The sequence below is a fragment of the Ruditapes philippinarum genome, unplaced genomic scaffold (assembly GCF_026571515.1).
Source record: "Ruditapes philippinarum isolate M1 unplaced genomic scaffold, ASM2657151v2 ctg1998_1_1_1_1, whole genome shotgun sequence".
NCBI lineage: Eukaryota > Metazoa > Mollusca > Bivalvia > Venerida > Veneridae > Ruditapes > Ruditapes philippinarum.
Genome location: NW_026861480.1, coordinates 183,680 through 206,736, shown reverse-complemented (window position 1 = coordinate 206,736; position 23,057 = coordinate 183,680). Strand labels below are relative to the sequence as shown.

Genomic DNA, 23,057 nt, shown 5'->3' with positions numbered 1-23,057 from the left:
ATGGTAAGTTTCAAAGCCATACTTGTAATACTTCTGAAATAAAGTGGGGTGGTACGAAAAACTTAACCAAGGTGTGACGCCAACGCCGACGCCGACGCCGGGGCGAGTAGGATAGCTCCCCTTTTCATAGAAAAGTCGAGCTAAAAATGACGTAAAATCGCAGACTATTAAGTTAATGTTAAAGAAAGACATCATTACAAAGACATAAATTTACTGAACATTATAAAATTAAAATGAAGGAAATCGGATGAAAATTGATAAGAACAGACCGGTTTATTGATAAAAAAAGACGCAATTTCACCGCCACCGATAGAGGGCGCTTTGACGTCATAGTAACGCTGTTTATTTATAAAATAATACTGCAGAAGTAAAGCTTACATATTTATATGTTTGCATACCAAAAATCATCAAGATCTGAGATGTTGTCATATTTCGGTCGGAAAGTAGCGAGCTACCTTAAAAGACTGATGTAAACTTTAACCAATAATTTTTTAACTTCACAAAGGTCCATAATTAAGTCAATCTCATGTGCAAGCTATGGGCCTTGGAAAGTGTCCTCCAATAATTATGGTAATTATAAAAGACATGTATTAAGTTTCAAGTGAATACTTCCATTAGTTTAGTAGATAAATGTTGCTTGCAAAACTTTTACCAAGAAATTACTAAGTTCACAAAGGGCCAGAATAATGTCAAAGTCAATGCTAGAGTTATGGATCTTGGATAGTGACCATCTATAATGATTTAAATAAGTGTGTAATGTTACAAGCCAATACCTTTAGTGGTTGATGAGGTATAATGTTGTACAAGAAGTTGCACATGAAACTTAAACCTTGTGTTATGCCGAGTTGATGAAGATGCCTGGTGAATAGGATAGCCCAACTATTCTTGAATCAATCCAATGATCAATTGATCGAATTAAAAAAAGGCACAATGCCAAAAATAAAACTTTTAGAACTATGCCCTTGTCTAACAAATGCAACTGGTCTCATTTTAATGTGTTAAAATAATGGGTTAGATAGATGTTATCCAGAACTCAGCAAATGTGGGTTTTCCCCCAGCTAACCTGTCGGTACAAACAAACATTTACTGTTATAGTTCCAAAGTGCACTACCTGTCACAATACATTAGTCAACCTGTTGCTCATATTTTCAAAGCTGTAACTGTAAAAGTTGGTTTTTACCTACAGATTAGCTGGGAAAAACCCAAATATTCTTAATTCAGGAGTTAGTCTATTAAAGTTTTTGCACAACAATGACCACAACTGTGCAGCGATGATAACAGCTTTACTTTTTCTTCAAAACAGATAAGCAAAAAATACAATCTTAGGTGCTCCAATTATTGCAACTACAAATTTTACCTCTATGCTATGGCCTTGGTTTGCCCTAATTTTCAGCCTTCCTTCCTCATTTTCCAGGGAAAACCTTTTCTTGTCATTACTTTCTACTACTCTTATCACATCTTCAATTTTGAAACCATTTAACTTCTTAACATATCTTAGTATTTCATCGACATACAAAAATCCACCTGAAATTTTGAAATAGAACTTTACATATATTCATTATACATTGACAGGCATCAATGATTATTATAATTTAGCACATCTACCTGTTAAAGTAATTAAAGAGAAAAGCATTCTTTGTACTATTTTCAATACCCAAAATTTGTGAACATCTGGCAAAGGCAAGTGGTTTACATGCCTTATTGTCTGCATCAGTCATTTGTATCTCTAGCCCCCCAACCACAAAGGGAAGTAGAAATAGCGGCATGAATTAGCCGTTTAACCTTCCAGGGCTCTAAGCACTTCTAGGTCAATGCAGCATTACATTTTGTCCCCAAATTAGCTTGAGATAACATGCTTTATCGCAGTGTCACCACAGGTACAAAAGTAAGATTACTAGAACCATTTCCAATGGCTATCATGCTTTTTTCCCAACTGAACTAAAATTGCTTATATCAAAACAGAAAATTTGCTGAAGTTCATTCCTATCATAACAGACAGATGTTACCTCATATTTTATTGTAAATATTGTATATTGCTTCGGTTCATATTTGCATTGGTTTGAATAAAATATGTCATACAATTCAAAATAATGAGCAAAAAGAGTCTGAATTGCAGTTTCAAAAGGTAAGGAAATTAACATGAAATTTAATCAATAGAGCAGGAATTATACCAAGATTTCAAGATTTTGCTGGTACCAAAGTAAATATTCAAACTATTCATCATAAACTGGATGGGGCTTTGGGCAGAGTTTACAAATAAAATAAATAGAAAATGACAAAATATGCCCTATTGACATAATCTGTTGATAGAATTAATAAAAAGAGCATGGCATAGACAGAACAATAATTATGTCCAAATGAAAATTTTTTTGGGAAATAATAATAAAACATTTCTTTTAGAGAGAACTTGCCAATTCCTGAAATTTGTCCAAAACATGAATTATCTGAAACAGCGAAATAATTTATACACAAAGTTTATTTGGAATAGCAAATCTATTGTTTTTATAAAACATCTTGTAATTAGCTGAACATCTGAAATGTAAATGAAGCATTACCTTTCATCAACTGGAATCCAAATCTTTCAGCATTGTGTCTCAAGATGGATGATAATGTTTTTGACAAAAACACATCTGGGTCTTCATCCTGAATATAAATGATAGTTGAAAACTTAATTATTAAAGTGCTGGTGATAACAAAAGCAATTCAATGCCAACAGCATAGATAAGCCAGACTGCTCCTCTATTTAAACTGACCAGACTTTATACTGTTGGCTGCATATATTTTTAATCTGAAACACCTAAATTAGCAATTAACAGATCCAAATTATTTAAGACAGGATAAGTCCTATTATACAAAATAAGAGTGGAAGCAAATGCAGTGCTGTTGTAATATACAAATGTTTTTAATTATAGTTTCTATTTTTCTTCAATATATATCTACAATGATTCATATTTTGATACTTTTTTTCAAACTGGCAAAAAGATATACCAAAGAGCAGTGGTTCATAAAAAAGTAAAATTATTATCTTAGAAAATTACCCATCTTTGTTGGTATCTTCCTGGTGTTTGACTATCGCTACTACCATATCCACCTTGCTGCCGTCCCCTATTGTGCTTCTGCGGTGAACCATATCTATTTCCACCCCTATCATGGCCATGTTGTGGGGAGTTCTGTGGCCAGTAACCACTATCATCTCCCGATTGAGGCGACATCCAGTCCTGGTTTTGTCTGTCTCTAGAACCTGACCTGTCTCTTTTATGGTCTTGTGAATTATTTTGTCCACTGCTGCCTCCATTTCTGTCATTAGAACCACCTCTGCTGTTTGAACCACTTCTTTGTCTTTCGTTAGATTGTGACCGTCTTCGCTCTTTTCTGTTTGGATTATGAAAGTTGGAATTAGAGTTTCTTTCATCATCTCGAAATCCATAATGATTATCAGGCGATGAAGCCGGACCATTGTTGTAATTCCATCCTCCAGGAGAACGTCCGTGATTTCCCCTACCTCTGTAGTTGTCAGATGACTTATTTGGATATCCTCGACCATTGTTCCAACCGGCTGGTGAATTTTCTGGACAGTTTGGTCTTTTAAAACCAGAATTTGATGAATTTTCTCCTGACATCTTTTCTACTGTGATAAAAGAACAATAATGTGTTACTTTTTTCTCATCTATTTTGTTGTATTTGAATAATACTTTTTTAACAAGATTGCATTTGAGAAAAATGCTATGTCACCGCATTAATACAACACTAAATAGTAGTGTAGGAACAGATTTTTTTGGTTTCTATACAATTTTGAAGATTGTCATAATGCATAGACCCCTGACCTATCTAATTCTTATCAGATTAGTGGTTAAATCTGTTGTTAACTCAAAAAAAGATCAGAGTAGTTATATATCAATGCACTCGAGTCTAGTGAATTTGGTGGTGAAGGTCATATTTCACACAGCCTAAATTTCATGACTACATCAAAGGACAACACAGTAAGACACTTTGTCAAAATCTAGGTCAGCTGAAATCAAAATTCACTTTACATCTTAATCTGTACACATGGTTCAAATTTCATAGCTGAACATCAAAGGACAAGAAAGTAGGTCACATCATCAAAATCTAGGTCACCTGATAACAAAGTTCAATTTTACAACTAAAACTGTGCACATGGTCAAAATTTCATTGGACAAGAAAGTAGGTCACTGTCCCCTTGGGCAAGGCAAAATTTTGGACCAAAGGGTTTAATTCAAAACAATCTTGATACAGGTGCACCAAACAACATTTCAAGTCAAATATCTAAGCTGTAGCTTTCTCCCATTCAGAAAACGTTTGTTTTATTTTCTGTTTTTACTATGTGTACATAATGAGAATCACTGCCCCCGGGCAGGGCCAATTTCGACACCAGGGGAAAAATTTGAACACCTTTGGTAGAGGACCTATAGATGATATTATATAGCAAACATCAAAGCTCTATGCCTTGTACCTTAAGACAAAAATATTTTTTATTTTTTTACTATATGTACATAATGAAAATCAATGACCCCTGGGGCGGAACCTATTTTGACCCCAGGGCTATAATTTAAACAATCTTGGTAAAGGTTAACTTTGCAAAGTCTCATGCCATATATTTAACCTCCAGCCTTTGTCAATTCAGATAAGAAGATTTTTCAATTCAGAGAAGAAGTTTTTTCAAGTTTTTACTTTATACATATAAGGAAAACTATCGCCTCTGGGGCATGGCAATTTTAACACTAGGGGCAAAATTAAAACAAGAAGATTTTTTAATTTTTTACTATATGTACATAATGAAAATCAATGACCCCTGGGGGCGGAACCTATTTTGACCCCAGGGCTATAATTTGAACAATCTTGGTAAAGGTTCACTTTGCAAAGTCTCATGCCATATATTTAACCTCCAGCCTTTGTCAATTCAGAGAAGAAGATTTTTCAATTCAGAGAAGAAGATTTTTCAAGTTTTTACTTTATACATATAAGGAAAACTATTGCCTCTGGGGCAGGGCAATTTTAACACTAGGGGCATAATTAAAACAAGAAGATTTTTTAATTTTTTACTATATGTACATAATGAAAATCAATGACCCCTGGGGGCGGAACCTATTTTGACCCCAGGGCTATAATTTGAACAATCTCGGTAAAGGTTCACTTTGCAAAGTCTCATGCCATATATTTAACCTCTAGCCTTTGTCAATTCAGAGAAGAAGATTTTTCAATTCAGAGAAGTTTTCAATTCAGAGAAGAAGATTTTTCAAGTTTTTACTTTATACATATAAGGAAAACTATTGCCTCTGGGGCAGGGCAATTTTAACACTAGGAGCATAATTAAAACAAGAAGATTTTTTAATTTTTTACTATATGTGCATAGTGAAAATCAATGACCCCTGGGGGTGGGGCCAATTTTGACCCCAGGGCTATAATTTGTACAATCTTGCTAGAGGTTCACTACATAATGTTTCATGCAAAATATCTTAACTCTAGCCTTTGTAAATTTAGAGAAGATGATTTTTTAACTTTTTCCTATATACATATAAGGAAAACCTATGGCCCCCAGGGCGGGGCTAATTTTGACACTAGAGGCAAAATTTGAACAACTTTGGTACAGTACCTATAGATGATATCATTTAACAAATATTAAAGCTCTAAGACAATAAGATTTTTTGATTTTTTACTACATGTTTATATTGAAAATCAATGACCCCCAGGGCGGGGGGCAATTTTGACCCCAGGGCTATAATTTGAACAATCTTGCTAGAAGTTCACTTGACAATGTTTCATGCAAAATATCTAACCTCTAGCATTTTTCAATTGCTAGAAGAATTTTTTTTAAAGTTTTATACTATATACATATAAGGAAAACCAATGACCCTCGGGCCGATTTTGACCCCAGGGCTTTGATTTGAACAATCTGGGTAGAGGTCTACCAGACAATGCCTTATGCAAAATATCTAAGCTCTAGGCCTTTTAAGTCTTTACAAGAAGGTATTTTAAGTTTTTACTATATGCACTTACAGTGAAAATCAATGACCCCCGGGGCGGGGCCGATTGTGACCCCGGGGCTATAATTTGAGCAATCTTGGTTTTTTATACTTCCCGTGCTAACTTTTTTGTACTTTTTATATTTGAACTTGTATCACTGTTTACATTATATGTATATACTTTATGGCTATAATGTTGTTATAACATGTATGCAAATAACATGTTGTCGTTGTTGTTGTTGTTAGAGGTCTACCAGACAATGCCTTATGCAAAATATCTAAGCTCTAGGCCTTTTGGGTCTTTACAAGAAGATTTTTTAAATTTATTCTTATAATTCCTTTTGGTTGCCATGGCAACCAGATTTCTGCATGGAATGGAATTCTTTGAATAACTTTGGTAGCCCTTCACCCAAGGATCAATCCTGCCAAGTTTGGTTGAAATTTGACTAGTGGTTATTCACAAGAAGATTTTTTAAGTTCACTATTTAATCTATATAACACACACACACACACACACAGATGCTGCAGTGGCATAAAAATATGACTTTGAAAGGTAATATTCAGGGGAGAAGATCTAATTCCTGGAAGATTTCAAAATGACAAGGCGGACAAAAGCCCACCCTTGAAAATGACAGGGTGGACAAATGCCCTCCTGTGAGAATGTCCGAGAGCGCTTTTGTCTGTTTCCCGGCAAAGACTTATCAAGCCGATTAAAGGTTCAAATATTTATATGCACTTTAAAATTTAAGAAATAACAATCACTTACTGATACTAGTCAAATGAGATCTATGAGAATTTGGAGTTAGAAATCTTCTTAACAAATGTAACAACTTGAAAGCTGAAAAAAAAAGAAACTTAAATATAATTCCAGAATAAATATGAAATTGTAAAAACACAAATTTGCTGAAATATTTGAAGATATAATATATATAAAAGTACTGTATTAATACCATTAATTTCTTAAAATAAATTTTCTGTGTTTGCTCACCAATGGGTACTGACATTGTTATAGAGTGAAAACAAATATCAGTATACTTCAATATTATCATTGAAGCCGAAAGTGTTCTTTTGTGTGTGTGTTTTTTTTTTAAACAGTTGTATATTACATAAATTAGATACTGGATATTAATTGAAATTAAAGAAGAAAAAAACATGTTAAAATTTGAAATTCATAAAATTTCCACTAAGTACAGGCATTTACTGCTTATCATGAAAGCAGAGTCTTTCAAATTCCTATTAAAAAGTTTCTGATAAAGACAAGTTCTAAAAAATATCTTTTAGATATGTGTAGATTCTATTACCATTACGAAATATTTTTAAAGTGAATATTAAAATAGCTTTGCTTATTTTTCCTATTTTCTTTTGGTTCAAGCTAACATATTGTATGCATTTTAAAAAGAAATTATTTTAGAATATGCATACATGACACGGCATTACCTGCTGATGCATACAATAATAATTTTGATAATATCAATATTCAATTTTATTGTTTTATACTTATTTAGATTTTATCAAATCTTCTGATATTCATAACTTATGGAAATTCTCAATTGATCCTATTTTTAACAATATACATGTATAAACATGTCAAAATAGTCAATATTACCTTGTAATTTTCACACCTTATGGCTTGATTAAGTTAGAAAAATAATTGCCAATCTCTTTGTACCACACAAGCCATTTGTTATTATCTTATGACACTGATTAAATTTAGCTTTAGGCATCATTATAATTATGATAACATTCTCAAGTAAATATGTGGGGCCTCCGTGGCAGAGTGGTTAAGGTCGCTGACTTGAGATCACAGGTCCCTCACCGCTGTAGGTTCGATTCTCACTTGGGTCGAAATCTTTCATGTGAGGAAGCCATCCAGCTGGCTTACGGAAGGTCGGTGGTTCTACCCAGGTGCCCACTTGTGCCTGAAATAATGCCCGGAGGGGCACCTGGGGTCTTCCTCCACCAATAAAGCTGGAAAAAATCGACGAAAAAATCTCGGCGGGACGCTCTAGGATGGCCCGACTTGAGTGTACGGTCGCCCATATGGGCTTTCCGGCGGCGACCTTAAATAAACGCATTAAAAAAAAAAAAAAAAGAAGTAAATATGTCAGTCTAGTCTGAGACATACTTTGGGTCCTATTTTACTTGAGCAATTTCCTTTAACATTTACAGCATAGTTTAAATTGCATGAGTGGAAACTCCCAGTTAATCATACATTAAAACAAGAGGGCCATGATGGCCCTAGATCGCTCACCTGACTTATCAAACTCATCCAAACAATTACCTAGACAAGCATTCTGACCAAGTCTCATGACAGATGAGTCAAAAATGTGACCACTACAGTGTTAACAAGGATAATCCATATTTGAGCAGTGCGACCTAGTTTTTTACCCAGGTGACACATATTCAAACTTGACCTAGAAATCATCAAAACAAACTTTTAGACCAATTTCCAGGATACTTGGATCAAAACAGTAGCAACTAGAGTGAGTGATAACAAGATTTTTCTATTTTTAGCTCCGGTGACCTAGTTTCACATGCGATTTCGAACTCATCCAAGCAATTACCTAGACATGCATCCTGACCAAGTTTGATGATAGTTGAGTTGAAAATGTGACCACTAGAATGTTAACAAGGTTTTTCCATATTTGGGCGGTGTGACCTAGTTTTTCATCCAAGATGACCCATGTTCGAACTTGACTTAGAAATCATCAAAACAAACTTTCAGACCAATTAACAGAATATTTTGGATCACAACAGTAGCCACTAGAGTGTTAACAAGATTTTTCTATTTTTAGCTCTGGTGACCTACTTTTTCATCCGAGATGACCCATGTTCAATTTATTCCCAGCAATGACCTAGACAAGTTTCCCTGAGCAAGTTTGATGACAATTGAGTCAAAATTGTGACCACTAGAGTGTTAACAAGGTTTTTCTATTTTTAGCTCCTGTGACCTAGTTTTTCATCCGAGATGACCCATGTTTCGAACTCATCCGAGCTATCACCAAGACAAGCATCTTGATCAAGTTTGATGATGATTGATGCAAAAATGTGACCGCTAAAGTGTTAACAAGGTTTTTCTATCTTTAGCTCCGGTGACCTACTTTTTCATCCGAGATGACCCATGTTTGAACTCATCCGAGCTATCATCTAGACAAGCATCCTGACAAAGTTTGATGATGATTGAGGCAAAATTGTGACCTCTAGAGTGTTAACATGGTTTTTCTATTTTTAGCTCCTGTGACCTAGTTTTTCATCCGAGATGACCCACGTTCGAACTCATCCGAGCTTTCACGTAGACAAGCATCTTGACCAAGTTTGATGATGACTGATGCAAAAATGTGACCGCTAGAGTGTTAACAAGGTTTTTCTATTTTTAGCTCCGGTGACCTACTTTTTCATCCGAGATGACCCATGTTCGAACTCATCCGAGCTATCACCTAGACAAGCATCTTGACCAAGTTTGATGATGATTGATGTAAAAATGTGACCGCTAGAGTGTTAACAAGGTTTTTCTATTTTTAGCTCCTGTGACCTACTTTTTCATCCGAGATGACCCATGTTCAAACTCATCCGAGCTATCAACTAGATAAGCATCCTGACCAAGTTTGATGATGATTGATGCAAAAATGTGACCGCTAGAGTGTTAACAAGGTTTTTCTATTTTTAGCTCCGGTGACCTACTTTTTCATCCGAGAAGACCCATGTTCGAACTCATCCTAGCTATCACCTAAACAAGCATCTTGACCAAGTTTGATGATGATTGATGCAAAAATGTGACCGCTAGAGTGTTAACAAGGTTTTTCTATTTTTAGCTCCGGTGACCTACTTTTTCATCCGAGATGACCCATGTTCGAACTCATCCGGGCTATCACCTAGACAAACATCCTGACCAAGTTTGATGATGATTGAGGCAAAACTGTGACCTCTAGGTGTTAACAAGGTTTTTCTATTTTTAGCTCTTGTGACCTAGTTTCTCATCCGAGATGACCCATGTTCGAACTCATCCGAGCTATCAACTAGATAAGCATCCTGAGCAAGTTTGATGATGATTGCGGCAAAAATGTGACCGCTAGAGTGTTAACAACTAAATGTGAATGGGCGACGGACGGACGACGGACAATCATCGATCCTAAAAGCTCACCCTGAGCATGCTCAGGTGAGCTAAAAAGTAGGATACTGAATGAGTGTAGGTTTAATACTAAATTTATTGAACAAGTTGAATAAAATCATATAAATAGATTGTTGTTGACAGTCTCTCTTTGCTGGTGACCAATATTTTTTTTTGCAAATTTGAGGCGGCCCGAATTTCATTTTAGTCAGTCAAATCAGCCGCTAGCTGCCTCCTAATTAAAACCCTGATATGGTAATAAATTTATGTTATAAGGTCTAGTTGACCTGTGCCGAGTCAGAGACTTTTATTACAGAGGGATAAGAAGCTCTAACAAGAACTGTCGGAGGACAGTAACGCTCGACTATTCGAAAAGTTGTCACAAGGGTGTTTTTTATTGAGTATAATAATGCTTACCTATATGAATACATAAAATTGTCCGAAAAGGTACAAACCCTTCAGTAGTTATGGAGATACCAGCTTACAAGCAAAAATTTACCTAGAATTTCTAAGTCGAAAAAGGGGCATAATTATGCAAAAAAGTAAATCAGAGTTATGGAACTTGTGCCAATCATCTTAGATAATCACAGACAACAAGAGTGTGAAGTTTCAATCCATTCCCTTCAGTAGTTATGGAGATACCAGCTTACACGCAAAAACTTAACCAAGAATTTCTAAGTCAAAAAAGGGGCATAATTATGCAAAAAAGCAAATCAGAGTTATGGGACTTATGCCATTCATCTTAGATAATCACAGAAAACAAGTGTGTGAAGTTTCAATCCATTCCTTTCAGTAGTTATGGAGATACCAGCTTACACGCAAAAACTTAACCAAGAATTTCTAAGTCGAAAAAGGGGCATAATTATGTAAAAAAGCATATCAGAGTCATGGGACTTTTGCCAATCATCTAAGATAATCACAGACAACAAGAGGGTGAAGTTTCAATCCATTCCCTTCAGTAGTTATGGAGATACCAGCTTACACGCAAAAACTTAACCAAGAATTTCTAAGTTGAAAAAGGGGCATAATTATGTAAAAAAGCAAATCAGAGTTATGGGACTTGTGCCAATCATCTTAGATAATCACAGAGAACAAGTGTGTGAAGTTTCAATCCATTCCCTTCAGTAGTTATGGAGATACCAACTTACACACAAAAACTTAACCACAGGGACGCCGACGCCGACAAATGGGTGACTGCATTAGCTCGATTATTCTGCGAATAGTAGAGCTAAATATAAAAAGAATTCAAATTCTGACCCACAATCCTTTGCATGTCAGATTCATTGGCCCTTAATTGGAGTTGATCAGTTTCCAACATCTTGTTTTACATAACCAAATTTGCTTACATGTTCATCTATCAGTATTACAGAGAATAATTTACATCTTCTTGTTCTGTATTACTTTTTAAATACACTTTTGCAACTTCTTAGATTACCACAACAAATTTCAGTTTACTTGGCAGCATACATTTATTGTCGGTGCCCTTAATTCGTCCCTGTCATAAAGTCAACACCCTTACTGTGTATGTTAGAAAGTCTCAACAAATGTCCGTTAATAAAGAAAACAGGGAGTCGTATATTTTTATACATAAAAGTAAATATATTGTATCTGCAAAATTTCTTATCATAGAGCGCTTGGATAATAAGGAAATATAGTCTGTCAAACTAGCACTGTAAAATGCTTAGGGTAACGATTCATGGCCACCAGAGGATAAACATGTACACGTATCTGTAAGATTTCTCTTGCCTAACATGGTCTCGGAAAATATCACAAAAATGTGAACTTGTGTGATAATAAATCATTGATACAGATTTTAATTGTATGACATCATAGCTTCATCTCCATTTGAATATAGCTCCGTGGCCAATTTCGACAATTGACCCGTGCCAAGATATTACTCACCCTTTACCATATTATAATGCCATTTCTGTTAGCCTTGTGATGGAATTAACAGGAATGACCCATTTTACAGTGCTATTATGCCGTTGGTAAAGACATTGCCAGTCAAAATTATCCTGATGGCTCTGACAAGTAGTACTGACAGTGTGACCAAGTGCAAAAACACATCGTCACATGTGCTGATTGTGCTCTGGAATACGACTTGGATGCTACCCCCTCACCATTCTTGTTCAAGTGGTACTGTATGAATATAATTATTCAATTTCCTGACTCATTTTTGGATAAATGACAAATATATGGAGCAAATTCTCTGTTAAACAGCGCTACTATAACCTGATAAATATCTTCTTCAACAGTTCAACTGTTCAATATGATTAACTCAATAACTGATAAAAATATAAAATAAAAAACACCTGCCATGACTTTGAAAAACTTCACAGACTATTAAAATAAAATCATATACATATACCTTTTTCAATTTATCATTTTGCCACAAGTACAATCCGCCGAATGAAATCGAAATTTGGAATTTCCTGTTTTTTATTTTCATTTTCCAAAATTGGTTGTGAAACGCACCACTGACAGGCTCATAAGAGTTGCTCCCCTTGAAATATTGGTTCTCGTTCTCAAAAGGTGGCAAAGAGCGTACGCCAGTTACCAAAATAGTTTACTTTCGGTTTGGATTTTCAAGAAATACAACGGAAATTGAGCAGGTAAACCCATTTTGTTCAAGAACTGTGCTTCTCCAAGACGTAGCCTTTCATATTAAAACTAAATGTGTTTTCATTTACCTTCAGCTGATTCTGGTCTTGTAAACATTGTTCAACTTATGTATATACTCAACAGTGTTCAATAATTCATCATTCTTATCAGCTTATCAGTGCTTATTTTCAGATAATTTTCTGACCCAGTTATTACCCTTTTTTAAATTTATTTATTTTTTTCCAAAAATTAGACATTTATTAATAGGGTAACTATTCATTAAATATCCAACAAGACTTAACACGTTTTTAATAGTCAAAATAAGAAAATGTACACAGTAGTTTGAACAGGTAGTCAGACTATTCTCTCCCTTACCAGTTTCTTTCCTGACTTTCCTCCCTGACGGTTCTCTCCCTATTTTGGGGGAGAACCGTCTGCATATTTGCAAATAAGCAGACAGTTCCTCCCCATCTTTGAACACTAGCTGTTGAATTTTATCATGTATTGATACATTCTGCTTTGTAAAGTACATTATACATATATAGATATAGTGTATCAATACATGATAAAATCAACAGTGTTCAAACTACTGTGTTCATTTTGACTATTAAAACGTGTTATATATGAAAAATTCAGCATAGAAAATCACAGTCCCCAGTTGGGCGCCAAATGTCACATGTTAAGAAAAATGTGCAGCCTGACCAGGTCTCGAACCCATGGACCGTTAGAATACCATACTGTGGGTCTACCAACTGAGCTATCCGACCGCTTACACAATATCTCCCCTAATAATTGAACAGTTCTGAACCGTAACACTACATGTATCATCCCACGTACAGCACTTCCCCCCCATAATATGCCACAAATATGCTTGTTTCAATACTGTATTGTTTGCCACTCTATTTGCCATGGCAAACGATGGCAAGTGGTAGAAGAATTACAGAAGGGCAATGATTCAGTGATTTTTCCCCCTATATTTTACAGCTGAATAAAGGCTGTTTGCCCTAGACCAAAACAGGTATCTTTTCTCCTGAAATGCCCTATGCACATTCTTCGCCAGAACCATGACTTAACAGCAGCTGACTTTTATCAGCTACTCGATAAATTTTATTGTCTGAAAGACAGAAAGCTGTCCCTATAGATAGCCTAAGCTATGTACCATGCATGTTAAATTGAACTAAAATTGATAATTTTATTAGAAGTGTAGGTATATTCCATTTTCAAATTTTCTACCTTTTCTGATTTTTCATGCTTTTAATATTCTCCCCTTCAGAAGGCTATAGGTTGTTTTGAAAATTTGAAAAAAAATCAGTGATGATTGTTTTTCTTCTTACATTTTGAACTTATACAGAACCTGTCCAACTTTAGTCATGTGAAGTGTAGTTAATATTAGTGCAATTTGGGTGGATAATTCAGATATAAAAATCAAATAAAGCTATATATACTAATCAAAATTTGCGGAAAGAGAGTGCTGGATGAAAATCAACCTTTTGGAGATCACATAATGAAATAAAAAAAAATCTTGCAAATCAGGAAATGGTTGGCGTAGGGTGTTTAATACCAAGGATGGTGTCTGCGGGCATTAATTACGGCCTGGCATTGCCGCTTAATGCTGCGGACCTTGTGATTAGTAATCTGAGCCCATTCCTCTATGATTGCACCTGAACTGTTGTTGATTGGATGTGGCAGGAAGAAATGGCTTTCTGCAGCATATCCCAAGCATGCTCAATTGGATTTAAATCCGGGGACCTCCCTGGCCGATCCATGCAGACTAGAGTTGTCTCTCCAAGATATCAGTTTGTGGTCAAACCCTAGCCCATCTGTCCATGAAGTCCGCACAAAAACTTGACTCATCAGTGTTCAAAGAGGACCAGAGTCCAATCATTAACAGTCCGTGTGACATGAGTCTGTGCCTATTGCAAACGCTCTTGAATATGGCGTTGTGTCAAAGGAATGCGAATTGCTGGCCTCCGTGAACTCAAACCCAGCATCATGCAACCTGTGTCTAACAGTTTGTGTGCTTACATGCACAGTTGCATTCTGGAAGTCGTTACGTAAGGTGGTTGCATTCAAGAACCGTTGGCGCCTGACCTGAAGGACAATAAATCAGTCCTGGGCTTGAGTCGTTGAACGTTCCTAACCTCAGGCGTGGCCCTGCAAGACATTTCAAGGAATCATTTCACAGACTGGAGACAAAGCTCTTGGATACCCCAAGGACATGGGCAAAGTGTCTTTGTGAACGGCCAGCCTCCAACATTCCATTACCCCTGTTCATCTCATCTTCACTAAGATGGCGTCGAACATGTCGATTAGCCATAGTTTGTTAATTTCGAACACATTTTTACAATAAAACCGAAAAGTCTTGCTGCCTGTACACGTTTAAGTGAAAGGTGTACGTGACAAATCAATAACTTAAGTACACGATTATGAGGTCCCTGTACAGGTGTATCGTTAGCGGAAATATGATTTTAATATGATGATAATAGGACTGAAATATGCAATGTCAAAAAGGTGATCCTTAGCAAATTTTGAGTTGTATATAGTTATGTCAGTAAGATATCTAGCATCATTTAATGTGCAAATTAGAAATCAAGAGGCATTTATAAATTTAATATACTCGTATAAGTTGTATTTCAATATTTTTGTCCCTTCTTGCACATTTTTTCTTTTCCCTCTTCAACCTTTAATATTACAAAATACCAATGAACATTTAGAAGAAGAACAAATGCTGTTTGTAATATATTGACTCGCTATTGGTCAGCTAGTATTAGCCACTAGCTGATAACCCCGCCTAAATTCACCTGGCATCACCTCTCTGTAGTATCATTAGTAAATAGATTTAGAAACCAGACGGCTGCATTGTTTAATCTCTCTACCCATGCTTGTTGATATAGCAGACATTACACTGTTAATATTAAAGAGAAGGTTTGCATCATTTCCAATTTCAGAGTTTCTCTCATAAATTTAAGGCTGTTTGAATTATGGAAAATTTTATTATATTTTTGCAGGGATTTATGACACAAACAGGGTAATGAAAGATGGATGAAGACAACCATCCGAGTAGGTCCAGACATATCCCTGCAGTAGGGGCCTGCCTCCTTATTGTCTTTTCTATTCTATCACGATCTGGTACCTCTATATTAACACCACTATGGTTAGATGCTGAAAACAATCATACAGACAATGTTACAACAAGCTGTGACACCAGAAATTCTGATCACCAAATTGACGCCTACACAATCATGTTCATTACTAATTTCATCTTTGTCATGCTTTTTGGCGTTGTTCTACTGGTCACAAAGTTTGTGTGTCCGTATTTGATCACTGAACGAGAGACTAAGTATAACAAGAAAGAGTTTGCATTGATTGGTGTGTCTGACACAGTGTCCGGTATTTGTTTTGTATATGCCAGTAGTGGTTGTCGCACTGCTCCATACCTCCAGTCATTAGCAGCTAACTTCTCTGTACCAGTCACATTTATAATAAGGTAAATTATATATTTCTCATTTTTATTTTTCGTTTTTACTATTTTTATATTTTGTTGATCAGAGGTAAATGATATATAACAAACATTTTGATGAAATAACCAAAGATTGCTGCAACTTGAAACAATTCTTTATATACTACTGCTTAAACTTGAAAATCAACTCCTATAACTTGAAACAAGACTGCTACAATTTGAAACATGACTGCTACAACTTGAAACACTTGCTACAATTTGAAAACTACTTACTTTCATGACTTGATATGTTATTACTTTGAGTAGAAATTTTATAGGACAGATATATATCATAGTGTTGTTTTGTAAGTAAGGTTTTTTGTTGGTTGATACTAGCTTTATAATATTAATGTTATTTCACCTTATAGTATATTAATATGATTTGTTAATGTTACATTTATTTTACAGATTCCTTGTGTTGAGAAAGCGTCCCACTTGTCGTAAAACATTCTGCGCTGTATTGGTGTTATTTGCGGAGTTTACAGCTTTACTACCGGACATATTCCCTGGCCTAGAGAGTCAACAAGCTCGGAAAGATCAAGGTGGCACTCTAGGTGCTCCTGGAATACTTTGGCCTTTATGCTTCTTCTTTGGTTTTGTAAGTTTAATGATATCATTGTGAAATAGATTAAACTCTTTTGAGGTATGAAAGACTTGAATAACAAAAACTAAAATAACTGTTCATTAGCAAGCATTTAAGACATACAGTGTTTAAGATTTCTTGGTTTTAAATACACGCATTTTCTGTTATATGTATATCTACTGTTACAAATGATTTTATAATTTTGTTATGCTATAAAAAATTAGCTATTTTTTTGTTATATTTTATATTGTGTATATTAAATAAGTAAATAAAATTTAATACAAATATTTTACTTACTTATTTAATATACACAATATAAAATATAACAACTATAAAAAATTAGCTATTTTCTTGTTATATTTTATATTGTGTATATTATTTTAAAATTAGAAAATACAAAATAGAATTTAAAATGAAATTTAATACAAATATTTTACTTACTTATTTAATATACACAATATAAAATATAACAAGAAAATAGCTAATTTTTTATAGCATGACAATTTGTTATATGCTGAAGCTGTGATGAAAGTTTTACTATGTCTTTCTTAACTTAGCATAACACATTATATACATGAAAGCTTAACTGGTGTATTAATATTTTTGCCATGGAAAAAGTACAATTAAGTACAGAAATAATTAGTCATTTATGACATAGTAAGGCAGGGTTCGTACAGTCTTAAAAAGTGCTGAAATTTGAGTCCCTTTCTTAAAAAGTGCTTAAAAATGTAAAAAAGTGCTTAAAAGTCCTTGAATTTGATTACTCTCTTGAAAAGTGCTTAAAAAGTGCTTAAATTTGCTGAAAATGTGCTTAAAAATGATTGAATGACATAGTGTCGATAAAAATCAACAGTTAACAAAATAAAAAAATATACAATTTAGTATCAGAATCAATTAAATGTTTGCTCAAAGTAACAGTAAGTGGACAAAAATTGCAGTTGTTTCGAACTAATCTTTATCTGCTATGCCCTTTGTAGTTCTTCTATAACATCCTTAAAATTGTGGCCAGAAAATTCGTATTCAACAAAAATTGGCGAAAAAACTATCCTTATTAGAATGAAGATTGTTGATTTATGTGCAACAAATGTGCTTGAAAAATGGGAAAACGTGCTTAAAAAGTGCTTAAAAAGTCCTTGAATTTTGGCATTGGATGTCTGTACGAACCCTGTAAGGTAAATGATCCACAGTTGCCCTATTTCAAAGGCAACCCAGGTTCTTTTACATGGGACCTAATTTTAGAAGTTTCATCAAAAGGATAATTAGTATTGATAGAGGAGGACCATGGATCAAACCAGCAACCTCTGGCTTACTAGTCCAGTATGTTAACAATGAACCACCGATCTGCTTCTCAGGAGTGTGATATGATGACAGTAGCATTACATAATAATAACTGAAAGGAATTTCAAATTCTTTGAGTTTTAGCAGCGATCAAGAGTTATGCTTCTATTAAAATGTCGGACCAGTCTGTACTTGAATGCAATCTGACTAGACTCCACTTACTTTCAGTATAAAATTATTGCTTTTGCATTAGAAGGTAAAACTATTATTACATGATATTACTTATTAAATTTTTATTTTCAGATTCCGATGGCTTTAGTTTCGATTATCATTGAGAAAACAGTAAAATCATCATTACCTGCACAGAGACGGCCCAATGATGATGATATGGACATCAATATCGCCTACTTCCTGTTCTGGTCATACTTGTTCAGTCTTCTCTCACTCATGCTGTTGTTTTGGACTGACATTATCCCTGGATTTGGAATGTCAGATAACATTGTAGATTTTTCAACCGGGTATATATAATATTGTCATAAAAATGTAAAGTTTGTCAATTAAGAGAATTTAGAATGTAGGCTATAATGTTTTTGTTAATTTGGTTCACCGTTGTCAGACCTGTTGCCTAAACATTGTATATCAACAACTATTTTAAAGGAGAACCTCTCCTTAACTAGTGCTAAAATTTTAACAATTTATGATTGTTGTAAGGATAATTTTTTTCATGTTTTATGAAATTTAGAAAATTAAAATTTTGAAATTTTGAAATTTTAAAGATCAAAATGCTTTGACCTAGAACTTTCAAACTTTGTATATAGATGTACTTTGATGAGTTTTACCTCCTACATCTATTGACAGGTCAAATTATCATTGGTTAATGTTACTTGGAATTCAAGTTATATCTGTAATTATGTAGGAACTGTCAAGCACTAAGGAAAATAAAAGGTGCTGGTGGTGGGAACGTTCTTGACTCTTGTTGTGCCCCCACTTTAGTGGCGGGCGATTAGATTTACCCTTGTCCGTCCGGCCTGTCCGCCCGTTCTCTTTTGTGTTGCACGTAACTCTAAAGTATTTGACCTAGAGTCATGAAACTTTACAGGAATGTTGGTCAGCATGTGTAGTTGTGCACCTGGGTATTTTAGTCTGGATTTATTTAGTATTTTTAGAGTAATTGCCCTTGACTTAGTAAAATTTTGCAATTTTCAACTTGTGTCGCATGTAACTCAAAAAGGATTTGACATAGAGTCATGAAACTTTACAGGAACATTGACCAGCATGTTTAGTTGTGCACCTGGGTATTTTTGTCTGGATTTATTCAGTATTTTTAGAGTTATTGATCTTGACTTAGAAAATTTATGCAATTTTCAACTTGTGTCGCATGTAACTCAAAAAAGATTTGACATTAGTCATTAAACCTTATGGGAAGGTTGCTCAGCATATTTAGTTTTGCACCTGGGGTTTCACTTGTGGATTTATCCAGTATTTGTAGAGTTATTTCCCTTGACTTAGTAAAAACCGTTTCATTATGTTGTTATTTGTTCCTTGAGTGCTTGAGTTAGAAAATCAACCAACTTTACAGGAATATAATGCTCAACATAACTAAATTACAGGAATAATGATTCACATCACTGTGAAGCTATGAACCTGGGATTTTGCATGTGGATTTTTTTCAGTTTTGTTAGAGTTATTGCCCTTGACTTACAGTAGTATGAATTTGCAATTTTCAACTTGTTCATGCGTAGCTCAAAAAGTATTTCACTTGTAGGCCTGAAAGTTTACAAGAATGTTGGTCAGCATGTGTACTTATGCACCTCGGGGTTTGCTTGTGGATTTATTCAGTATTTGTAAAGTTCTTGCCCTTTACTTAGAAAAGAATTTTAGTTTTCAAAAAATATTTGACCTAGAGTCATAAGATTGACAGAACAGTGCCGCGGTGGGGGCACCCGTGTCCTATGGACACATTTCTAGTTATTCATATAGTTAAAACTACATGTACATGTAAGTTACTCTTTACAAAAGCAGAATGTAAAAGAAAAGTCACCACCACTAGGTTATGAAAATTTATTTTCTACAGCCTTCAGTTGTACACCAAACAAACTTTGATATGGATAATTTACTCTTTGATATATTTTCAGATTCTGGTTCAATGTTAAATGTTTTTTTGGTTACGAGGGTTGTAGAGGTACAATTAACGTGATATCTGGAACCTGTGTGGTGTTACTGTTATTGAATCGTATAACCAACTCCTATTTCTTGAGATATCTTGAAGGTGCTAACTATCTATCCATTATAACTGTAAGTCATGGTATATGATACTTTAGTTATATACGGGAAGTTTTTTCATTGCTCGAAAATTAGAGGATTTTTTAAGTTTTCTTTATAAAACATTTTACACAGTAATTAGTAAAAAGTTATGAACCACATTTTTTATTTCATGCTTAATATGTTGGAAAAAAACACATCAATTTTTAACAGTTTTTCTGAAAGAGAAATAATCTTCTTTGTTTCTTAGAACTGTTGTCTTTAAGTGAACTTGTGCATATCATTGAGTGTTTTTATTAAATCATTTTGGGGATATTAAAGTCTTTTTTGCAGCTTTTTCATATATAAGTTTTGTGACACTTTCCTTTGCTTATTAATTATTGTAGTAACACTGTACAAGTTAAAGTACATGTTTTTAACTTTTCAGGCGGTACAGACACCAGTTGTTTTCATTTTCTTCACACTATTTGATGAAAATCCACTAAAATGGCATCCACATGCGTACTTGTCCACGTGGCTCAGTGTGGCTGCACTTTGTATCATGATACCAGCCATATATATCTATGATACAGGGTGAGTTCCAACTTCATATATCATTATACTACTCAATTTTTGTAATAAACTTGTCCTGTTTTTATTTTGGAAAAATACATAATGGTAAATAGTGGTAATAGTGTAATTTTCAATTTTCAAATTTCTAAATTGAGTGGTGAACAGTGAAGAGTCTGGCTATTTAATGGTAGAGAAGGTCAGGTATTAGTATTGTTGAGACTCCACATTCAAGAAGTCAGTACTCCTGCCCTTAGAACCAATTTATTGTTGTGGATTCAATATGTCGGTGTTTAAAGGTCTGGCTGTCGAAAGCAAGTGGTTCTACCCATCATTTCCTTAAATTATTTATGAAAGAGTTGTGGAAATAGACATATCTTCTAAAGTATGCAATGCTGCAATTATTCTCTTTGATGTCTTAAACTAATTTGATTATACATGTATAGCCATTTTAGGTATACATGTATATACAGTATCTGAATATATTGAACTGGACATATACAGCATGATTATATAAAACAATATTACCGTAAAATTCCTATTAAACGCCCCCGGGAGTTAAACATTTTCCGAAAGGGGGCTATTATTAAAATACATTTTTCCTAAATCGAAAAAATCACTGTAAATACATTTAGTGTTAGCAAGTGTTGGTAATAACATTAAAAAGTATAAAGGTTTTATAGTTCATATTATACATATTTGTGTTTACTATAAAATAAAATGGATTCTGAATGATTTGAATAATACTATGTATTTAATTATGAGTTCAGCACTGATGAGTAGATTATTTTCATTATCAAAAAGACCTGGGGGGGGGGGGGGGGGGCTTTATTAGGGGAGGGGCGTTTATTAGGAATTTTACGGTATGCTTTCTTTATATGGCAGAAATATGTCAAGTCAAATTTAAACAATTTTTTGAATATTTAGACATTTAAATGGTGGAATAAGATTTTTAACACCAGAATCAATTTAATTCTAGGTTTGATTTATTGTGATTTTAACATGTACTGAAATAGATTGAATGATGTTTGAATCTCACTCGGCATGAATATAGTATTTTATATTACATGTACACAATAATGCAGTTATGATATGTTTTCACCTCCACTTTTCGAAAATAAAGTGAGCTATTGTCATGACCCTTTCATTGGTGTTGGTTACCTTTTTGTTAAGATCAATTTTCTTAGGAACTAGAAAAGCTTTCAACTCAGTATCCATGTTTATTATCATGAAAGGACCACATTAAGTCATGCCCCTTAATTGACTTAGATTTTTTCCCCCTACTCAACCTGTTTGATAAGGAACATTTGCTCTGGAACTATCAAAGTTAATCAATTAAGCTAAACAAGCAGGCTTACTATCAAAACATATGACTTCATCTTGAAAGGATTAATAATCCAAAAATTCATTCTAGCAAAGTCACTTTTTTTGCCAAGTTCCATTTTTCAATACACTATCAAAGGAATTCACTTCAAACTCAGAAACATGTAGTTTAAAGAAGTTCATGTAACCTTATAATTATTTTGACCTGAAATATTTGTTCTCTATATGTGCAGCTAAATCTGCCAAGCACTTTTTTCGTATCATATTTTGTATTGATATATAAACCAGCACTTAGAAAAATGGAGGATGCTGCATTAGAACATTCATGCTATACTATTTTAGTTACTGTTGAGCTTTTTGTGATCAAAAGTAGAAATGGTGTTTTAAGATATATCCTTTTTTACAAATTAATTTAAATTCTTATACAGAGCACCAGAGGTAGTACCACATGAACAAGAGCATGTGAATCGTGTTTCTGATAGTGCTGTGCAGACAGATGACAGTCCTCTTATTGATACAGATGTCAATCAAAATAATGACCATGATGGAACCTGCAGGCTTCGGTATGATTCAGAGCCTCCGCCATTTTTAATTGACTTTGAAAGTGATAATCAACAACTGAACCAAAATATACAGAGAGAAAATCCTCGTAAGAGGATTGGAACAAGCACTGGATTGGTACAGCTTCCACATGAAGTTGATGAAGTGACCAGGCTTCTGTGTGACACAGATGAACAAACTGTCTCTTTCAATTATGGGTCTAACCAAGTACACAGTCATGAAGCCACTAATAATGCTTGGAATGTGTAGAATGGGTAACTGGCAGATTTTTATTCTTGTCTTAATGCAAAATCAGTGTACAAGATAAATTTT

General features: G+C 34.4%; 2 protein-coding genes and 1 long non-coding RNA gene across 6 annotated transcripts in view; 1 reads left to right on the top strand and 2 right to left on the bottom strand.

Moving 5' to 3' along the window:
- The window catches only part of LOC132715762 (uncharacterized), a 35,020-nt gene extending 22,658 nt beyond the window's left edge, over window positions 1–12,362 (bottom strand). Inside the window, exon 1 of the long non-coding RNA XR_009623729.1 lies at window positions 8,787–12,362. This is a non-coding gene — a long non-coding RNA (uncharacterized LOC132715762). The remainder of the gene's footprint in view (window positions 1–8,786) is intronic.
- Window positions 1–12,593, bottom strand: part of LOC132715759 (uncharacterized) — a 22,713-nt gene extending 10,120 nt beyond the window's left edge. Inside the window, exons 1-5 of the mRNA XM_060698824.1 lie at window positions 12,458–12,593; window positions 6,748–6,819; window positions 3,039–3,628; window positions 2,556–2,643; window positions 1,358–1,524 (exon numbers count right to left, since the gene is read on the bottom strand). Coding sequence (XP_060554807.1) covers window positions 1,358–1,524; window positions 2,556–2,643; window positions 3,039–3,620 — 837 coding nt within the window. The 5' untranslated portion in view covers window positions 3,621–3,628; window positions 6,748–6,819; window positions 12,458–12,593. The remainder of the gene's footprint in view (window positions 1–1,357; window positions 1,525–2,555; window positions 2,644–3,038; window positions 3,629–6,747; window positions 6,820–12,457) is intronic.
- Window positions 12,592–23,057, top strand: LOC132715756 (uncharacterized). 4 transcript variants are annotated; one of them, XM_060698819.1, is made up of 7 exons: window positions 12,592–12,701; window positions 15,699–16,177; window positions 16,598–16,787; window positions 18,354–18,568; window positions 20,186–20,345; window positions 20,740–20,885; window positions 22,613–23,057. In XM_060698819.1, exons 2-7 carry the CDS (start codon window positions 15,729–15,731, stop codon window positions 22,992–22,994), a joined length of 1,542 nt encoding a protein of 513 aa, XP_060554802.1. In that variant the 5' UTR covers window positions 12,592–12,701; window positions 15,699–15,728; the 3' UTR covers window positions 22,995–23,057. The 4 variants fall into 4 exon arrangements, with proteins under 4 accessions (XP_060554802.1, XP_060554803.1, XP_060554805.1 ...); XM_060698820.1 differs by lacking the exon at window positions 12,592–12,701 and adding an exon at window positions 12,737–12,819; XM_060698822.1 differs by lacking the exon at window positions 12,592–12,701 and adding an exon at window positions 12,775–12,799.